At 37.6% G+C, this 22,416-nt stretch overlaps 1 protein-coding gene across 4 annotated transcripts in view; it reads left to right on the top strand.

Moving 5' to 3' along the window:
- Positions 1-1,645: 1,645 nt before the first annotated feature.
- lars2 (leucyl-tRNA synthetase 2, mitochondrial) overlaps positions 1,646-22,416 on the top strand; it is a 119,526-nt gene continuing 98,755 nt past the window's right edge. For 2 of the 4 annotated variants that reach the window (XM_061915876.1, XM_061915877.1), the window contains exons 1-3: positions 1,646-1,819; positions 18,167-18,401; positions 22,082-22,213. In XM_061915876.1, coding sequence (XP_061771860.1) covers positions 18,171-18,401; positions 22,082-22,213 — 363 coding nt within the window. In that variant the 5' untranslated portion in view covers positions 1,646-1,819; positions 18,167-18,170. The remainder of the gene's footprint in view (positions 1,820-18,166; positions 18,402-22,081; positions 22,214-22,416) is intronic. The other 2 variants (XM_061915875.1, XM_061915878.1) reach the window with 2 other exon arrangements.

The raw sequence follows: 22,416 nt of genomic DNA on the forward strand, positions 1-22,416 counted from the left end.
GAACAACTGTGTTTTTATTACTGTGTATTTGATAGGTGCCGTCTGAAATTCCACAATTTTTTTATTTATATATATATATATAATCAAAAAAATATATACAGCTAGGATTCACTTAAAGTAAAGTATTTCATACACAGACACACACACACACACACATATATATATATATATATATATATATATATATATATATATATATGTATATATATGAAATATATATGAAATACTCGAGTTGGTGAATTATATGCCACCCCTCTTAGCCACGCTCCCCGCCCCAACCACGCCCCAACCACGTCTTCACCCCACCCCCCACCCTTCCCACCTCCCGAAATCGGAGGTCTCAAGGTTGGCAAGTATCCATTAAGCCAGGGGTCGGGAACCTTTTTGGTGGGGAGAGCCATGAAAATCAAATATTTTAAAATGGATTTCTGTGAGAGCCATATCATATTTTTTTAACACTGAATACAACTAAATGCCTGCATTTTTTAGTAAGACCAACATCTTTAGAGTATAATAAGTCTCTTATTCTTTTTAATAACATTGTTGTTCTGAAGCTAACCAATAATGAATAAAATACTTCTGAATTCGACTTTTTGAACTGGTGGGGTAGAAAACGGATGGATGGATTAAAATGCATGAGAAGGTTTTATATTTTCAACATTGTTTTTAACACTTTAACACGTACCATGAATTGATTTACGTGGACCCCGACTTAAACAAGTTGAAAAACTTATTCGGGTGTTACCATTTAGTGGTCAATTGTACGGAATATGTACTGTACTGTGCAATCTACTAATAAAAATTTCAATCAATTAATCAAACTGTGATTACCAGTGGAATTATTCATTACTTATCGTGTTAAGCAATGTCAGCTAAGCTTTATCTGAGAGCCAGATGCAGTCATCAAAAGAGCCACATCTGGCTCTAGAGCCATAGGTTCCCTACCCCTGCATTAAGCCAATAGGAAAATGTAGGTTTTATCGACCTATGACAAAGTTTTTTGTTTCTTTTAAATGTTTATTAATAAATTCCAACATTAACAAACAAATGAAAAACAATCATCAAATTAGTTCAACAACAGTATACAACATTACAAAACATTATAAAAACAGTACAAAACAGCGCCAGGGGGTTGTAAATTCAAAGTAACAAAAATACAATACAACAAATTATATACATAATAAACAAAGTGCAAAGCCAGATTCATTAAATAACTTAAATTTAGAACACAGTATCATCGTTTTCACAGCTTTTTAGTTGTTAGAGGTAGAGAGCGTTTTAAAGTAAAGCTCAAAATCTTTTTTAAAGGCACGAAAGACAGGTCGGGTATTGAGAAACTTACATTCATGAATATAAAACTTAGTTAATAAAATAATGAGGTTGCAAAGGTAGAATTCCTTTTCAAATTGTTGTTCACAGTGTAAAACCAAAAATCACATCTTCAAAGCAAAGCACAAATTTGTCATGAATATTGTCCAGAATGAAGCGACAGATGCCTTGCCATAGTGATCGAGTGTTTTCACAAGTCCAAAACAAGAAGTTAATCAACCATGTGCATCCAGAGACTGTTAACAGTCTCTGGATGCACGTTACAAAAGGTACCTAAGACAAAGTTGCAAATAGCTAAGTTGTTCCCTTCACGTCATTATCCTACTTCCGCTCAATAAAGTTACATTCAAACCAAGATGGCAGCACTCTTGCTGCCGCCGTGCTTGCTGGAAATAGGACATTCGCTGCTGAATTAAAGACTGCACAGCTTATTTGCACAATGGATTGTTTACTGTGACGCCGCCGACGACGGGGATATAACACAGACAAGGTAAAAACCAACTGCTTCTTCATGTATACTAGCACGAAAGACGCAGCAGTGAGAAAATTATCATTTCTGCTGCTAATTTCTCCCCTGCCTTGTGTTCTTATAGCCCGAACTAATGGGACCACTTACACTTATAACATGAGACAAGCGGTATAAAATGGATTGATGGACACTGACAATGTCAGACATGTGCGTTCATTATTTGCTTAGTTGCAGTAGTGTAGTTTTCGGAATCAAAATATTAGAGACACCTCTACTTGTCTTGTCAAGTAAGTGACAAGTTTCTTAAAAATATAAATGTTAGCAAGTTTTTATAATATACAAAAGCCGGTGTTCTGGCACGATTTGCTATCCCATAAAATATGTTCTGCCCAAAGCTACCGAGTGCCATAAGTTAAAGGCCTACTGAAATGAGATTTTCTTATTTAAACGGGGATAGCAGGTCCATTCTATGTGTCATACTTGATCATTTCGCGATATTGCCATATTTTTGCTGAAAGGATTTAGTAGAGAACATCCACAATAAAGTTTGCAACTTTCGGTGCTAAGAGAAATGCCCTGCCTCTACCGGAAGTAGCAGACGATGACGTCACACTTGTGGGGGCTCCTCACATATTCACATTGATTTTAATGGGACCCTAGAAAAAAAAAAGTTAAATAAAACAAAACGCGATTGCATCAGGATGGATTCCGATGTTTTTAGAGACATTTAATAGGTTAATTCGGGGAAATCCCTTATCTTTCTATTGTGTTGCTAGTGTTTTAGTGAGTTTAATATTACCTGATACTCTGAAGGGTGTCTCCACGGGTGTCTTGACGCGCAGTGTCTCAGGGAAGTCGACAGCAGCTACGGACGGCACAAGCTCAGCTTTTCTCCAGTTAGAACTGACTTTTCAACCACAATTTTCTCACCGAAACCTGCTGGTTGACATGTGGTCGGGATCCATGTTCTCTTGACCGCGCTCTGATCCATAGGAAAGTTTCACCTCCAGGAATTTTAAACAAGGAATCACCGTGTGTTTGTGTGGCTAAAGGCTTAAGCTTCCCAACTCCATTTTTCTACTGTGACTTCTCCAATATTAATTGAACAAATTGCAAAAAATTCAGAACACAGATGTCCAAAAAACTGTATAATTATGCCGTTAAAGCAGATGACATTTAGCTATTTGTGTGCGCAGCGCTCATACTTCCTAAAAACCCGTGACGTCTTGCGTACACGTCATCATTACACAACGTTTCAAAGACGAAACTCCGGGGAAATTTAAAATTGTAATTTAGTAAGCTAAAAAGGCTGTATTGGCATGTGTTGCAATGTTAATATTTCATCATTGATATATAAACTATCAGACTGCGTGGTGGGTAGTAGTGGGTTTCAGTACTGAAATGGGATTTTCTTATTTAAACGGGGATAGCAGGTCCATTCTATGTGTCATGCTTGATTATTTCGCGATATTGCCATATTTTTGCTGAAAGGATTTAGTAGAAAACATCCACGATAAAGTTCGCAACTTTCGGTGTTAAGAGAAATGCCCTGCCTCTACCGGAAGTCGCAGACGATGAGGTCACATGTTTGATGGCTCCTCACATATTCACATTGTTTTTAATGGGTGCCTCCAACAAAAAGTGCTATTCAGACCGAGAAAACGACAATTTCCCCATTAATTTGAGCGAGGATGAAAGATTTGTGTTTGAAGATATTGATGGCGACGGACTAGAAAAAAAAAAAAAAAGTAAAAAAAAAAAAAAACATTGAATTGGGACGGATTCCGATGTTTTTAGACACATTTACTAGGATAATTCTGGGAAAAATCTTGTCCGTCTATTGTGTTGATAGTGTTTTACTGAGTTTAATATTACCTGATAGTCAGAAGGGTGTCTCCATGGGTGTCTTGATGCGCAGTGTCTCAGGGAAGTTGACGGCAGCTATGGACGGCACAAGCTCAGCTTTTCTCCGGTAAGAACTGACTTTTTAACCACAATTTTCTCACCGAAACCTGCTGGTTGACATGTTGTCAGGATCCATGTTCTCTTGACCGCGCTCCGATCCATAGGAAAGTTTCACCTCCAGGAATTTTAAACAAGGAATCACCGTGATTTTGTGTGGCTAAAGGCTAAAGCTTTTCAACTCCATTTTTCTACTGTGACTTCTCCAATATTAATTGAACAAATTGCAAAATATTCAGCAACACAGCTGTCCAAAATACTGTGTAATTATGCCGTTAAAGCAGACGACATTTAGCTGTTTGTGTGCACAGCGCTCATACCTCTTAAAAACCTCTGACGTCTTGCGTACACGTCATCATTACACGACGTTTCGAAGACGAAACTCCAGGGACGTTTAAAATTGCAATTTAGTAAACTAAAAAGGCTGTATTGGCATGTGTTGCAATGTTAATATTTATTCATTGATATATAAACTATCAGACTGCGTTGTGGGTAGTAGTGGGTTTCAGTAGGCCTTTAAAGGCCTACTGAAATGAGATTTTATTATTAAAACGGGGATAGCAGATCCATTCTATGTGTCATACTTGATAATTTCGCAATATTGCCATATTTTTGCTGAAAGGATTTAGTAGAGAATATCCACGATAAAGTTCGCAACTTCTGGTCGCTAATAAGAAAAGCCTTGCCTGTACCGGAAGTAGCAGACAATGTGCGTGTGACATCACGGGTTGTAGGTCTCCTCACATTGTTTATAATCATAGCCACCAGCAGCAAGTGCAATTTGGACCGGGAAAGCGACGAGTTCCCCATGAATTTGAGTGAGGATGAAAGATTTGTGGATGAGAAAAGTTAGAGTGAAGCACTAAAAAAAAAATTCTAAAATAAAAAGGTGACGGCATTGTGAGCAATTCAGATGTTATTACACACGTTTACTAGGATAATTCTGGAAAATCCCTTATCTGCTTATTGTGTTAAAGGCCTACTGAAACCCACTACTACCGACCACGCAGTCTGATAGTTTATATATCAATTATGAAATATTAACATTGCAACACATGCCAATACGGCCTTTTTAGTTTACTAAATTGCAATTGTAAATTTCCAGCAAAGTGTCCTGTTGAAAACGTCGCGGAATGCTGACGTGTATGCGTGACGTCACGGACTGTTGGGAAATATTAGCGCTGCGCACACACAAAGCTAAAAGTCGTCTGCTTTAACCGCATAATTACACAGTATTTTGGACATCTGTGTTGCTGAATCTTTTATCGCGGAATGCTGACGTGTATGCGTGACGTCACGGACTGTTAGGAAATATTAGCGCTGCGCACACACAAAGCTAAAAGTCGTCTGCTTTAACCGCATAATTACACAGTATTTTGGACATCTGTGTTGCTGAATCTTTTGCAATTTGTTCAATTAATAATGGAGAAGTCAAAGTAGAACAATGGAGTTGGGAAGCTTTAGCCTTTAGCCACATAAACACACGGTGATTACTTGTTTAAAATTCCCGGAGGTGAAACTTTACTATGGATCAGAGCGGTCAAGCGAACATAGATCACGACCAAATGTCAACCAGCAGTTTTCGGTGAGAAAATTGTGGTAAAAAGTCGCCACTTAACGGAGATCAGCTGAGCTTATGCCGTCCGTACTGCTGCCGTCGACTTCCATCAGCCACTGGCCTCAAGACACCCATGGAGACACCCTTCCGACTATCAGGTACTATTAAACTCACTAAAACACTAGCAACACAATAGAAAGATAAGGGATTTCCCAGAATTATCCTAATAAATGTGTCTGAAAACATCTGAATCCATCCCAATGCAATCACGTTTTGTTTTTTTTCTAGTCCGTTGCTATCAATATCCTCAAACACGAATCTTTCATCCTCGCTCAAATTAATGGGGAAATTGTCGTTTTCTCGGTCCAAATAGCTCTTTTTGTTGGAGGCTCCCATTAAAAACAATGTGAGGATGTGAAGAGCCATCAACGGGTGATGTCATCGTCAGCGACTTCCGGTAGAAGCAGGGCTTTTCTGTTAGCGACCAAAAGTTGCGAACTTTATCGTGGATGTTCTCTATTAAATCTTTTCAGCAAAAAATATGGCAATATCGCGAAATGATCAAGTATGACACATAGAATGGACCTGCTATCACCGTTTAAATAAGAAAATCTCATTTCAGCAGGCCTTTAATAGTGTTCTAGTGAGATTATAAAGTCATACCTGAAAATCGGAGGGCTGCGGTGAACACCAGTGTCTCTCAGAGAAGCCAATGGAGCCTTTTTGACAGGTACAGGAGGAGGTCGCATAATCCACTCAAGTCTCCGGTAAGAGCCGACTTAATATCACAATTTTCCCATCCAAAAACTTGCTGGTTGACGTAGAGAAACATGTTTGCTTGACCGCTCTGTGTTAAAGCTTCACAAGAAAGAAACACCGGCTGTGTTTCGGTGCTAAAGGCAGCTGCAATCCACCGCTTTCCACCAACAGCATTGTTCTTTATAGTGTCCATTATTAATTGAACAAATTGCAAAAAGATTCAGCAACACAGATGTCCAAATTACTGTGTAATTATGCGATGAAAAGAGACGACTTTTAGCCGCAGGTGGTGCTGGGCTAAAATGTCCCCTCCAACCAATAACGTCACAAACACGCGTCATCGTACGCGTCATCATTCTGCAACATTTTCAACAGGAAACTCTGCAGGAAATTTCAAATTGTAATTTAATAAACTAAACTGGCCGTATTGGCATGTGTTGCAATGTTAAGATTTCATCATTGATATATAAACTATCAGACTGCGTGGTCGGTAGTAGTGGGTTTCAGTAGGCCTTTAAAGTCCCAACGATTGTCATACACACACTAGGTGTGATGAAATGTGTCCTCTGCATTTGACCCATCCTCATATTCACCCCCTGGTAGGTGAGGGGAGCAGTGAGCAGCAGCGGTGGCCGCGCTCGGCAGTCATTTTGGTGATTAATCGCCCAATTCCAACTGCACGCACAAGAATCACTTTACTTACCACTGTAATTACCGGACTACAATACTCTTCATTCAATGTAAAAACAAGAGTAGAAAGAAGTCTTACTGTTCCATTACCTTTGTTCATACTACTGTCACTACTCAACTGCCAAAGAACTGTAGACACCTTCATATTTGTTGCTTCCTATACTGTATATTCTGTTAGACTATTTGATATTGCACTGGTACTGTATTTGACTACTGTAATTACCGGACTACAATACTCTTCATTCAATGTAAAAACAAGAATATAAAGAAGTCATACTGTTCCATTACCTTTGTTCATACTACTGTCACTACTCATCTGCCAAAGAACTGTAGACACCTTCATATTTGTTGCTTCCTATACTGTATATACTGTTAGACTATTTGATATTGCACTGGTACTGAATTTGACTACTGTACTTCTACCTGTACTGATACTTCTACCATAACTACTGTGACTCATTGTACATTTTATTGTCTTGTAATTAACTTACATCAGAGCTATTCAAATTTTTTTATTTTTTGTATTTAGTGTTGGGGCAGCACGGTGGAAGAGGGGCTTGTCCATCTGCCTCACAATACGAAGGTCCTTAGTTCCATCCTGGGCTCAGGATCTTTCTGTGTGGAGTTTGCATACTCCTTCTTCCTCCCACCTCCAAAGACATGCACCTGGGATAGTCTGATTGGCAACACTAAATTGGCCCTATTGTGTGAATGTTGTCTGTCTGTCTGTGTTGGCCCTGCGACGAGGTGGCGACTTGTCCAGGGTGAACCCCAACTTCTGTCCGAAACTTAGTTGAGATAGGCTCCAGCGACCTCGAAAGGGACATGCGGTAGAAAATGGATTGATGGAGATTCTGCACCTAGTGTTTGGATCCCACTGTACGCAATATCTGAAGAGCATGGAAAAAAACATTTCACTGTGGTGTAGTCTGCATGTGACGGATAAACTTTGAACCTTGAACCTTGATGCTGAGTGCCAAGCAGGTAGTCAATGGGTCCCATTTTTTATAGTCTTTGGTATGACTCGGCCGGGGTTTGAACTCACAACCTCCCAGTCTTGGCGGACACTCTAACCACAAAGCCACTGATTGATTGATTTTGATTGAAACTTGTCTTAGTAGATTGCACACTACAGTACATATTCCGCACAATTGACCACTAAAGAGTAACACCCGAATAAGTTTTTCAACTTGTTTAAGTCGGGGTCCACGTTAATCAATTCATGGCCACTGAGCTGGTTTCCATCCATCCATCAATCCATCCATTTTGTCCCGCTTATTCCCCTTTGGGGTTGCGGGGGCGCTGGTGCCTAGCTCCACTACAATCGGGCGGAAGGCGGGGTACAACCTTGACAAGTCACTACCTCATCACAGATAGACAGACAACATTCACACTCACATTCACACACTAGGGCCAATTTAGTGTTGCCAATCAACCTATCCCCAGGTGCATGTCTTTGGAGGTGGGAAGAAGCGGGAGTACCCGGAGGGAGCCCACGCGGTCACAGGGAGGACATGCAAACTCCACACAGAAAGATCCCGAGCACGGGATTCAACCCTGACTACTCAGGACCTTCGTGTTGTGAGGCAGACGCACTAACCCCTCCGCCACCGTGCTGCCCACAGTACATTATAATGCAAGCTCCACACAGGGTTTCCTCTAACAAAATAATCAGAGCAATTAAGGTAAACAATGATGGTGTATTGCAGTCAAATTTAGCATTATAGCATGTTAGCGTGTAAAAAAACAAAAACAGTATAAACCTTGGTTAAACTAAAACGCATTGCTGGTTGTTTGTCTTTAATGTACGATGACTGGACAAATGTCAAAATACAAAAATATTTGGAAAATTTCATATATGAATGATAAAAACTACAAAAGCAGTTGTTTCAGAACCTATTTTGGAATTAAAAAAATATATATCATCCAATACTTATGCCTCTATCGGATTATGCAACTGGTTGCATTTTTTTTTCCATGAAGCAGCACATTTTCTGAGAACACTGCAAGCAAGCATTTAGTCATGCTTTATACCTGCTGGTTTCAACGTTTACTCTATTACTTCTAGGCATTGCTTCAAGTGATACAATAAAGTTCTCGTTCTTTCCACCCAGACAGAGATAATTTTCTAGTTCAAGTATGACTGTACATTAGGTAACCATGCACTCACCTATAACCAGTATCACCTAACGGTCTTTTTCAACCTTTTTTGAGCTAAGGCATATTTTTTTTTATTGAAAAAATCCTCGTCGCCATTTATGTGTGCATAACTTGTCACTTATTAGTTCACTTATTAGCAATCTAAGCTTAATAATACACCAAAAAAAAAACTTGTTTTTTTCTTGCCTTTTATTCCCACTCTTACTTTATCCACTTCCAGGTGGCTAACACACAACGCATGTCATCATATCTTGTGTCCCCCGCCCTTAAGTTTCCCTTACGGTTCTGGTATTGTCCTGTGAACGGAGTAACCAATACATGACAGACACCACCAGCAGAAAATGTTACAAATGAAACTCAATGGCCTTTATTGACAATATAAAGTTGTTCTCATTAAATACCTGACGCAATTGTTCGAAATGACTTCAACCTATAACCATCATGAATTTACCATGAATTGATAAACGTGGACCCAGACTTAAACAAGTTGAAAAACTTATTTGGGTGTTACCATTTAGTGGTCAGTTGTACGGAATATGTACTGTACTTGGCAATCTACTAATAAAAGTTTCAATCAATCAATCAATCAATCAATCAATCATTAATTATCTTGTCTCAAAGTAGGCTTACAAAGCAATGAGCTACCTGGCTTGTTGTATTTTTTGAAGTTTTTTTCAAAATTTTACCGGTCCCGGAATATTCCTAAATAAAGCTTTAAAGTGCCTTATTTTCGCTATCTTTGAAACCACTATCCATTTCCTTGTGACGTCATACAGGGCTGCCAATACAAACAACATGGCGGTTACCACAGCAAGATATAGCGACATTAGCTCGGATTCAGACTCGGATTTCAGCGGTTTAAGCGATTCAACAGATTACGCATGTATTGAAACAGATGGTCGGAGTATGGAGGCATATAGCGAAAACGAAATTGAAGATATTGAGCGAATAGCTATTGATGCTATTCAGCCATAGCGTGGGTGTACCTAATGAAGTGGCCCATAGCATGGCTGCCTTATTGGCATCGCTGGTAAAATGTGCGGACCAAACGATCAGGACTTTCGCATCTTGTGACACTGGAGCAACTTAAATCCGTCGATTGGTAAGTGTTTGTTTCGCATTAAATGTGGGTATTTAGTTTCAAATGTACATACAGATAGCGTAAATAGCATGTAGGCATCGATTAGCATAGCATGTTAGCATCGATTAGCTGGCAGTCATGCCGTGACCAAATATGTATGATTAGCACATAAGTCAACAACATCAACAAAACTCACCTTTGTGATTTCGTTGACTTAATCGTTGCAAATGCATCTGCAGGTTATCCATACATCTCTGTGCCATGTCTGCCTTAGCATCGCCGGACAAATGTGAAGACACTCTGGCAAATTCAATGGGGGTCTGGCGGCAGATTTCTATCCAGTGGTGCAGCTTGAATCCCTCCCTGTTAGTGTTGTTACACCCTCCGACAACACACCGACGAGGCATGATGTCTCCAAGGTTACAAAAAATAGTCGAAAAAACGGAAAATAACAGAGCTGAGACCCGGTGTTTGTAATGTGAAAATGAATATGGCAGGTATGTTACCTCGGTGACGTCACGTTCTGACGTAATCACTAAAAGACCGATTAACAGAAAGGCGTTTAATTTGCCAAAATTCACCCATTTAGAGTTCGGAAATCGGTTAAAAAAAATACGTGGTCTTTTTTCTGCAACATCAAGGTATATATTGACGCTTGCATAGGTTTGGTGATAATGTTCCCCTTAAATGCACGCTTTGTTTTGTTTTGTCAGACAGACCTTCAAAGTAGGATCTATCACATGCCTGCGTTTCACCAATCAAATGCAGTCACTGGTGATGTTTGACTCCGTTTCACCAATAAAACAGAGCCAGGCGGTCACATGATTAACTTAATTTTTTATTTTTATTTTTTATCAACCTTTATTTATAAATTTCAACATTTACAAACAGTTGAAAGTAATAATCAGAGTAAGTACAAAAACAGTACAAAACAGTATAAAAACCGTACAAAACAGCAAATACAAAAAAAATATATGTGTAAAAGCAACAAAGTGCAAATCCACAGGCTCACTCAATCTCAGTCAATAAACTTAAATTTGGTACACAGCATCATCGTTTTCACAGATTTTTGTTTGTTAGAGGTAGAGTGTTTTAATGTAAAATTCTAAATCTTTTTTAATGGCACAAAAACAGGTCGGGTATTGAGAAATTTACATTTATGAATATAAAACTTAGCCAATACTATAATGAGGTTGCAAAGGTAAAATTCATTTTCAAATTTTTTTTCAATACAGTGTAAAACCAAATATATATTATTTAATATATATTATTGTTTTAGTTGCTCAAGAGATATTTCTGGCTCTGAATTTGTTCATTACTATTTTTATGTTTTTGTGCATTACTTGTTGACATCATCATTAAAGTAACAGGTTACTCATCAGTTACTCAGTACTTGAGTAATTTTTTCACAACATACTTTTTACTTTTACTCAAGTAAATATTTGGATGACTACTCCTTACTTTTACTTGAGTAATAAATCTCTAAAGTAATAGTACTCTTACTTGAGTACAATTTCTGGCTACTTTACCCACCTCTGTTCCCACGGCACACCAAACAATATCTCACAATACACTAGTGTGTGGCGGCACAGTGGTTAGAAAACACTGACCTAACAAACGCAAAGCTTTTGTATTATCATCCATTCTAAGCCTCATGTTGTCTGATATGTAATGTATTAACTATTTATTTTTTGATTATTTATCGTTGGTCATGTAGGCTCCCTGAACCATGACAACCTGCTGCTCAAGATAAATTGGCTCTTGAGGGATTAATAAAGTTGTCCGAATTGAATTGCGCTCTCTTCCTCCACTGGGATGCCTGCGTTTGAGAGTTTACATAAGTCGTTTGTTATCCTGAGATGCTTAAATGGTTACCATAGAAACAGTATCACAGTCTCTCGCCTGAGCCCACTCTTTTGCGTTGCCAGACTTCCACACAGGCTCTTGCAGCCGCTGTCTGAGGAAGTAGCCTCAGCTGCTGCTACGCTTTTGCTGTCAGACTCTTGTTGAATGCAGAGATTTGCACAACAAAATGTATTTTGTGCAACATGTTGCTGCTTTTATGCCGGACTCTTTCAGCTTTGACTCTTTTATGATGAGCACTCCACTAAAAATGCATTTTCATAGAAAAGGGGGCCAGCTTTTCAGATAATTCAGGATTTCCAAGAGTCACTGATTACTGTCCTCATTTTCATTTTTATCTCCGTCTGGTGTCCGCTTGTGGAGATTATCGGCTCTCATAAAGGTCTCGGCGAGAGATACCCGGCTGCGTCAGCATGGCATTAATGCACTGAGCTTGTCACATTATAGCAGCCAGCAGAGACTGTTTTCTTTCATCAGTGCTACCCGACTACACGTTTCAAAGTAGTTAGAAAGCACTGAGATGCAAAACATATGTCAGCATCTCTACCTTCCACACAGGCAGGGATGGATCTGAAAAGGCTTGTTTTTGTGTTTGTGTAAGTGACATCGTGCACAGAACATGGAGTGTGACGTCACACTTGCATCTGTCACAAGATCAGTCACTCTGTTCTTGACAACATGCACAAATACTGTTTAGTCCCGTGGATCTGAAATGTAAAGCTGTCCAACTGAATACACAATGTTGAGCTGAAAATTGAATATGAAATATACATTGGTTGTCTGTTGCTGTGCTTATTGATAATTTTGTATGAACAGTTTTAAAAACCGTGCCCCTGCGCACAAAACCGTTAAGGTAATGTTTGATGAGTTTGGTGTGGAAGAATTTGAACAAAACCCACACCAGAACATATGGAATGAACGAGAACAAATATGGTGAGACAGCCAAGTGATTCTCAACCAGTGCTTCATGATCCCAAAGTGGATTTTTAGACCTGTTTTGGTTCGATTACTTGCAGTAAGTAAAAAAACAAAACATATTTGATGCATTTTTTATGTGCATTCCATGCCAGACGTTGTATTTGAAAACATTTTGTTTTGAATGGCATGCAAGTTTGTGTAATATTGATATTCAGAAGCAAGATGGTGACGCATAAAAATGACCTTGAGTAGAGCTAGGAGGTGAATTTAGAAAAAATATTTGATACATCTATTTATTTGAAATGTACTGTTGTTATTATTTAATGGCCTTTGTGTCTTTACTTGTTTTGTTCACTTTTATATGTCACTTTTACTTTCTCTGTTTATATTACAGGTATGAGAGAAATACCACATTTAGGCTCTTAGTTCGATTCTTATTTATTGCAATTCGAAATCTATCCATAATTTTCAAAAATTTATAAAATAAATTGTATTTATGTTTTTTTTAAGTAAAAAGGTTATCTGAAATTATTTTCTATCTATGTATATATAAAACGTGTAGATCTCTGTGTGTATGTGTGTGTGTACATATATATATGTATGTGTGTGTGTATATATATATATATATTTATATATATGCATATATATATATATATATGTGCATATATATGTGTGTGTATATATATATATATATGTATGTGTGTGTGTATGTGTGTGTATATATATATATATATTTATATATATGCATGTATATATATGTATATATATATGTGCATATATATGTGTGTGTATATATATATATATATATATACTGTGTATATATATATACTGTGTGTATGTATATATATATTGTGTATATGTATATATATATATATACATGTATGTATATACATATAAATATATATATATAGACACATAAATATATATGTATATATATATATATATACATGTATGTATATACATATATATATATATATAGACACATATATGTATAGACACACATATATACATGTATTTATATACATATATACTGTATATAGACACATATATATATACACATATATATATATATATATATATATATATATAATATATATACACTGTGTATATATATATATACATGTATGTATATACATATATATATATATATATATATATATATATATATATATATAATATATATACACTGTGTATATATATATATACATGTATGTATATACATATATATATATATATATATATATATATATATATATATATATATATATATATATATATATATATATATATATATATATATATATATATATATATATATATATATATATATATATATATATATATATATATATATATCTATCGCAAGAAACCTGATTGCCCTCTCAACGGAAGGTGCTTACAGACATCAGTCGTTTACCAAGCAAAGGTAACACGCAAGGACATTAACACATCCGACACGTACGTAGGATTAACCGAAGGAGCGTTCAAAACAAGATGGAATAATCACAACGCCTCCTTTAGAAACCAGACTTTGCGGAATTCTACAGAACTCAGCAAACACATTTGGAACCTCAAAGACAATAATGTTGAATATTCAATAACATGGCAAATTCTTGCATCCAGCACACCTTACAACAGTGGTAATAAAAGATGCAACCTATGCTTAAAAGAGAAACTGTTTATTATATATCATCCAGATCTATCATCCCTCAACAAGCGCAGTGAAATAATTTCAACATGCCGCCACAGACGGAAACACCTCCTAGGTAACACATGAGCCAATCACCACACCCTACGCCTGCTTGTACCCACCCACTCTGTGCCCTACATAAACCATTGTATGTGAATGCTTCCATTAAAATCTGATGATTGAGGGAACCCCTCAAGAAACAGTTAAGTAGAGATGAAGTAGTCTTGTGATTTTTTTCCCACACCTACATATATATATATATATATATATATATATATATATATATATATATATATATATATATACATACACACATTAGGGGTGTGGGAAAAATCGATTCGAATATGAATCTCGATTCTCACGTTGTGCGATTCAGAATTGATTCTCCTTTTTAAAAAAATATTTTTTTTCCTTTCTTTCTTTTTTTATTTTTTATTTTTATTTTTTATTAATCCAACAAACCAATACATAGCAATACTATAACAATGTAATCCAATTCCAAAACCAAACCTGACCCAGCAACACTCAGAACTGCAATAAACAGAGCAATTGAGCAGACACAAACGCGACACAGAACAAACCAAAAGTAGTGAAAATTTTTTTTAATTATCAACAATAGTATCAATATTAGTTATAATTTCAGCATAGCAGTGATTAAAAATCCCTTATTGCCATTATCATTAGACATTTATAAAAAAACAAAAAACAAAACAATAGTGTCACAGTGGCTTACACTTGCATCGCATCTCAAAAGCTTGACAACACACTGTGTCCAATGTTTTCACAAAGATAAAATAAGTTGTATTTTTGGTTCATTAGATAGTTAAAACAAATTTACTTTATTGCAATCAGCTGATAAAACATTGTCCTTTATAATTATAAAAGCTTTAAAAAAAAAATTTACTCCTGAGTTTTCCTTGACCATATGTGGGCCTACCGAGGATATCGTAGTGGTTTGTGTTGTGGTTTGTGTAGCCCTTTGAGACACCAGTGATTTAGGGCTATATAAGTAAACATTGATTGATTGATGTCAGCAGACTGGGGTAGATCCTGCTGAAATATAAATGTAATTTTCATCATAGGTACACTTCTACTGTGAGAGACAGAATGTGAAAAAAAATCCAGGAATTCACATTGTAGGAATTTTAAAGAATTTATTCGTAAATTATGGTGGGAAATAATTATTTGGTCAACCATTTAAAACTCTCACTGATGGAAGGAGGTTTTGGCTCAAAATCTCACGATACATGGCCCCATTCATTCTTTCCTTAACAATCGCCCTGTCCCCTTAGCAGGAAAACAGTCCAAAGCATGATGTTTCCACCCCCATGCTTCACAGTAGGTTTGGTGTTCTTGGGATGCAACTCAGTATTCTTCTTCCTCCAAACACGACAAGTTGAGTTTATACCAAAAAGTTATATTTTGGTTTCATCTGACCACATGACATTCTCCCAATCCTCTGCTGTATCATCCATGCGCTCTCTGGCAAACTTCAGACGGGCCTGGACATGCACTAGCTTAAGCAGGGGGACACTTCAGGCACTGCAGGATTTGATTCCCTCTCGGCGTAGTGTGTTACTGATGGTAACCTTTGTTACTTAGGTCCTAGCTCTCTGCAGGTCATTCACCAGGTCCCCCCGTGTGGTTCTGGGATTTTTGCTCACAGTTCTCATGATCATTTTGACCCCACGGGATGAGATCTTGCTTGAAGCCCCAAATCAAGGTAGATTATCAGTGGATAATTGCTCCCACAGTTGATTTTTTCACACCAAGCTGCTTGCCTATTGTAGATTCACTCTTCCCAGTCTGGTGCAGGTCCACAATTCTTTTCCTGGTGTCCTTCGACAGCTCTTTGGTCTTGGCCATAGTGGAGTTTGGAGTCTGACTGTTTGAGGCTGTGGACAGGTGTCTTTTATACAGATAACGAGTTCAAACAAGTGCCATTAATACAGGTAATGAGTGGAGGACAGAAGAGCTTCTTAAAGAAGAAGTTACATGTCTGTGAGAGCCAGAGATCTTCCTTGTTTGAAGTGACCAAATACTTATTTTCCACCATAATTTACAAATAAATTCTTTAAAATTCCTAAAATGTGAATTCCTGGATTTTCACATTCTGTCTCTCACAGTTGAAGTGTACTTATGATGAAAATTACAGACCTCCGTCATCATTTTAAGTGGGAGAATTTGCACAATCAGTGGCTGACTAATTACTGTTTTTCCCCACTGTATGTATGTTTATATTCACATATATGTGTGTGTATATATATATATATATATATATATATATATATATATGTGTGTGTGTTTGTATGTATGTATGTGCATCTATATATATGTATGTATATACATACAGTATATATATATGTATGTATATATATACATATATATGTATGTATGTATGTATGTATATATATACATATATATGTATGTATGTATGTATGTGCATATATATATATATATATATATGTATATACATACAGTATATATATACATATATATATGTATGTATGTATGTGTGTATATATATATATATATATATATATATATATATATATATATATATATATATATATGTGTATATATATATATATGTATGTATGTATGTATGTGTGTATGTATGTATGTACGGTCATGGTCAAAAGTTTACATACGCTTGTAAAAAACATAATGTCATGGCTGTCTTGAGTTTCCAATAGTTTCTACAACTCTTATTTTGTTGTGATAGAGTGATTGGAGCACATACTTGTTTGTCACAAAAAACATTCATGAAGTTTGGTTCTTTTATGAATTTATTATGGGTCTACTGAAAATGTGACCAAATCTGCTGGGTCAAATGTATACATACAGCGACAAACATTATTGATGTATGTTGCAAAACATGCTTGACTGTGGATTTTTTGCAGACCTGCTTTTTGGTAGTTCTCGGTTGAGAACTATTTTTTTCATTCGGTGTTGATGTGGAAATGGTTGCCTTGGCATTTTGTTAGTGTTGCACCGAATGGAGATGTTGACATTCGTAGTAAGCACTCTTCATTCTCTATTAGGTGACTTTTCAAATGATGCCACATATTAGCTGTAATGCTACTTTTGGTAGCAACACTTTTGCCACATATTTGACAAATTACGGTTGTCTGTTTGACATATTCCCACTTGAAGCCAAACCACTGCCAGACCCCCGCTCTTTTTCATGGGAATTAATTCTTCCTTCATTTGTTACCAGATTCGCACCTTCTTTCTCTTGTATTACCACTCGTACCACAGCTAACGTTACCCATGCTGCTACTTCTCTGCTCCGCGAGGGCGTATGCGTATATGACGTATGTAAGAAGGTGCGCTTGCTGACTGTGAGAAGCAGAGGCAAGAAACAGTGAAAAGAGCCTGTAGTGTAATGCCAGCAGCTAAAAGCAACTGCGTGAGAACGTATACTCGAATATCACGATATAGTCATTTTCTATATCGCACAGAGACAAACCCGCGATATATCGAATATATCGATATATTGCCCAGCCCTAATTTGTTTAGTTTAGTTTTTTCTGTAAATGTGGGCTATGTGACATAAAAGCTCTTCCCAGGGTAAGACCAGTTCATAACCCTTCAACGGTTAAGGTTCAGACCCTAACCTTAACTGTCACCTGACACACTGTCACTCTACCAATTTACAACATCTGCCTGTGTTTTCACCTACAGAATCATGCAGGTATCGGTAAGGCGGGCTCCACATCTCCAGGGCATCGCCCGGTCTGGCCGAATCAATAATGCTCTCCTGAATTTAGTACCCCGCCAGCTGACCCCCAGCAGCCGCACCTTGTTTAGTAAGACTGGCGTGTGGGAGAAAGACTATCATGCGGAGACCCGGCGCAGAGTGGAGGAATGGTGGCGCCCGCGGATCATGGCAAAGTGGGCCAAGGATACCCTGGAGGAAGTAAGGCTGCCGCCCACACTCACTTGAATGCTCGCATTAGCATTAGAAGCAAGTAGTATGACGGTTAAAGAGAGAAGACCTACTATGACATAAGTCTGCAGAAAAATCAAATTTTAGTCACAATTTTGGCTGCAACGATTAAATGAGGGTGATTGTTGGCAATATTAACATCAAGTCAAGCACTTTCACAGCCTGCAGCGGCATGAAGGCGTCAGAAGCCCGTAGTGAAGACCCGTGAAGCGAACAGACCTCCATGACCACGCTGGCCGGCCTTTCTGCAGCCGGTTGACTTGTTTCACTTCTGCCTTAAAGATCCAACTGCTTTTATTAGATGGCAACAGGTGTGAACGCCTTCACAACACGCTTAGACTTAGACTTAGAAAATCTTTATTGTCCCCGAAGGGCAATTTGGTTTGCAGCAGTAGTCATTAAAAACAAGGTTCAACAGTAAAAACGAGGTGCAACAATAAAAACAAGGTACAACAGTAAAAACGAGGTACAAGAGTAAAAACAAGGTACAACAGTAAAAACAAGGTACAAATACATAAAATACATACAACATACAAACCATCATAAAGCTAAAAACTAAAAACATTTGTAATACAATAAAAACTAATCCCACGTCGCGTCCCACTAAAGTGACTACATAGCAGCTAAGCTTGTTTAAGGAGCTCATTTATAAAAACAACAGCTGAAGGAACAAAGGATCTTATGTATCGGTTGTTTTTGGCCTTTCTATTACTAGGAGCGTACCTACATCCTGAGGGCAAGAGTCTAAACTCTAAGAAGAGAGGGTGCTGAGGGTTGGCCAGAATAGCCTTTGCCTTCTTGATGACTCTGACCTGATAAATCTGGCTCAGGGGTTTCAAGGTAGTGCCTATGGTCTTTTGGCACACCTTGATTATACCACCTGTTCATTTAGTACGCTGCTTGTCTCCTTGACGTCGCACCAGCAGGACTAACTGCTGGCCATTGCGCAAAATGGATTCTGGAGACTCTTCTCCGCCAATGCCATCATTTATCTGCATTTTTCTGGCGACACCTGTTCCCTAACTAAAATTCATGCACCCCTTGCATCTGTGCATGCATTTAAATCCAGGTAATGCGGAAATGTATTTGCACATTAAAATACTGTACTCTTTTACATCATTACACTAAATTAAACCTTTTGTATTTGTCATTAATGTACATACATCCCACTACAAACAATCAAATGTATGATAAGGTCAAGGGGGGATGTCCATTGGATGATGCGTTGGCCACTCTAGCAGTTTTTTATGGCCTGAAAAAAACATAAAAAAATATAAAATACAGTAGTAGGGGTGTCCCGAGTTTTTCCTTCTGATACAGTGCATATATTGGAGTCTTGTGTGTTGGCCAAAACAGATGTTAAACCAATACTATATGAACAGGAATCATACTATTATGTTAGAAAAGGTTTGATTGAGTGACATTACTCTGAGAACAATGTTAAGTATGAAAAATACTTAGTTTTGGCAACACCTAGTGGTCATAATCTGTAATAATGGGGGACGGCGTGGCGCGGACGGTGAAGTGGCCGTGCTAGCAAAATTATTGTTGTGTCCTTGAGCAAAACACTTCACCCTTGCTCCTGATGGGTCATGGTTACGGCCTTGCAGAGCAGCTCTCGCCATCAGTGTGTGAATGTGTGTATGAATGGGGTGAGTGTGGAAATAGTGTCAAAGCGCTTTGAGTACCTTGAAGGTAGAAAAGCGCTATACAATATAAACCATTTATCGTTTACCATAATCAATCAGTAAATTAAGGGAATGGCGCTGTAAATTGAATGATGCAGACACTTTTGTTACGAGATACTTTCTAACTCTCTTCTTCTGCCTTGGAGACTTTGTATCTATAAGGAATAGGCAAATATATTATTTGATTCTTGTTTATATTGACAAATGTCGTGTTTCAGACTGCAATATTGTTTGATTAAGGACATTTATTACGTATGTCTCACTTGTGTCTTATTGTGGGCGTAGCTGTTTTTTAGCTGCAAGCTCCTAGTAGCCTATAGCCTACCATGTTTACCTTTTTGTAAGTTACTTGACTAAAAAGGACCAATCAAACTTGCGTGCCCACCTTTGCACAAGTAAATGCTCTGCAGGACGGCTTGTATCCGAGCTTATGTCGGAGATTTTATATGCACAACAATATCATCCAATTGTTTTTTGTTTTTTTTGCTGCTATCAGACCGATATCAATTTCTGATCGGGGCACATCTAATAAATTCAACTAAAGGCATCATGTGATGAGAAAAATCTGAAATTGTAATACTAATAATGAACAAAAACACAAATATGTGTCTTTAAATATATGGATAACATTTGCTTTTTATTAAGCTACTGGTATTTAATTTGAAATTACATGACGTCACGTGCATGCGCCCCCCAACATTAGGTTTTACCTAACATAATGAACAATTGTGAATAACGATTGTCATTTCAATATTAATACAAAAAAACAGTGACTATTATTTTGTCCTTAATTGTGCAACCCTACTGTAATAAGGTTCTTGGTCAACATCTTGGCACGTTTGCACTTTTACAAATAGTCAATTCTTGAGGTATTAATTAATAAATCAATAGCAGCGAGTGATGGTGCATTTTTTTGTGAAAGTCTGTTTTGTGTTCTTTGTATGTATAATGTATAAGTCCAGTCAGTGTTACAGAGCTCAGAATGGAACAAGGTCATAATTGCTGCAATTTCACAGACGCGCACATGTTCATGTAGTAAATGTATTTGAATCCTAAATGGGTTATACTTGTATAGCGCTTTTTTACCTTTTTTTAAGGAAGTGAAAGCGCTTTCACACTATTTCCACATTCACCCATTCTCACACACACATTCACACACTGATGCCGGGAGCTGCCATGCATGGCGCTAACTAGGACCCTTCAGGAGCAAGGGTGAAGTGACTTGCTCAAGGACACAACGGACGTGACTAGGATAGTAGAAGGTGGGGATTGAACCAGTAACCCTCAAATTGCTGGCACGGCCAGTCTCCCAACTTGCCACGCCGTCTTTGAAGTTTTAAAGTACATTTGTAGTCTAATTTTCTTACATACAAATGGTAACAAACACAAATTCCAGATTGTACTGAAGATTTTTCCTAAAATTACTTGATTAATAGATAATTAGTCATCCAGCAAAATGATGCTCAGCTATTACTGGTAGGTCTGGCTGATTATACGTCCTAATGGTCTGATGGTGCGGCTGACTTTGATGAAGTGCGCTCGTGACAGCTCTGCTCCTAATTAATTTATTGAAAAATTCATGGCCCAGGTTTTCTGTAGTCATGTATAGCTTGATGTATCTGGCACTTGCTTTGTTGCCATGGCAGCTGTGTTGTGACTGTAAACCATCCATCCAGTGTTGCAACGGCTCCGACGCAGACTTGACACCATAATAACAGCATGTTGGCGTCTCATACAGAAATATACTAGAAGCCATTGCTCTTTCTGTGCATCTGATGAATGAATTGTTTTTTTTCTCACCAACGTGGGTTTGTACAACCTCTTTTAATCTAAATCAATGGATGAGTCTAAGTTGTGTTGTATTGTAATGTATTTACAGCTGATTGAAAATCATGACTTAAATGTGTCTAAATATTCACACTTGGCCAAATGTGGGATTGTCACAGCCTGTTATTATTCCAGAGTCACAACCGGAAAAAGTTCTACGTTCTCTCCATGTTCCCATATCCATCTGGACGACTGCACATGGGCCATGTGCGGGTTTACACCATCAGCGATGTCATCGGCCGCTTTCAGAAAATGAGAGGCTACCAGGTTTGTGAGTTGCTTATATTGTGTCTTATTATTTGTCTGACTTTTTCCTCTTTAAAAATTGTATAATCATCTTTCTTCACTTTTTCTTGTTTTAAACGACAACATAACCTTTTTCAACGATAGTACAGTGGAACCTCGATTTACGAACCTAATTGTTTTTTTAACAGCATTCGTAAATCGAAAAGTTTGTACAGTATTGTGGA

The sequence above is a fragment of the Nerophis ophidion genome, linkage group LG11 (genome assembly GCF_033978795.1).
Source record: "Nerophis ophidion isolate RoL-2023_Sa linkage group LG11, RoL_Noph_v1.0, whole genome shotgun sequence".
Classification (NCBI taxonomy): Eukaryota; Metazoa; Chordata; class Actinopteri; order Syngnathiformes; family Syngnathidae; genus Nerophis; species Nerophis ophidion.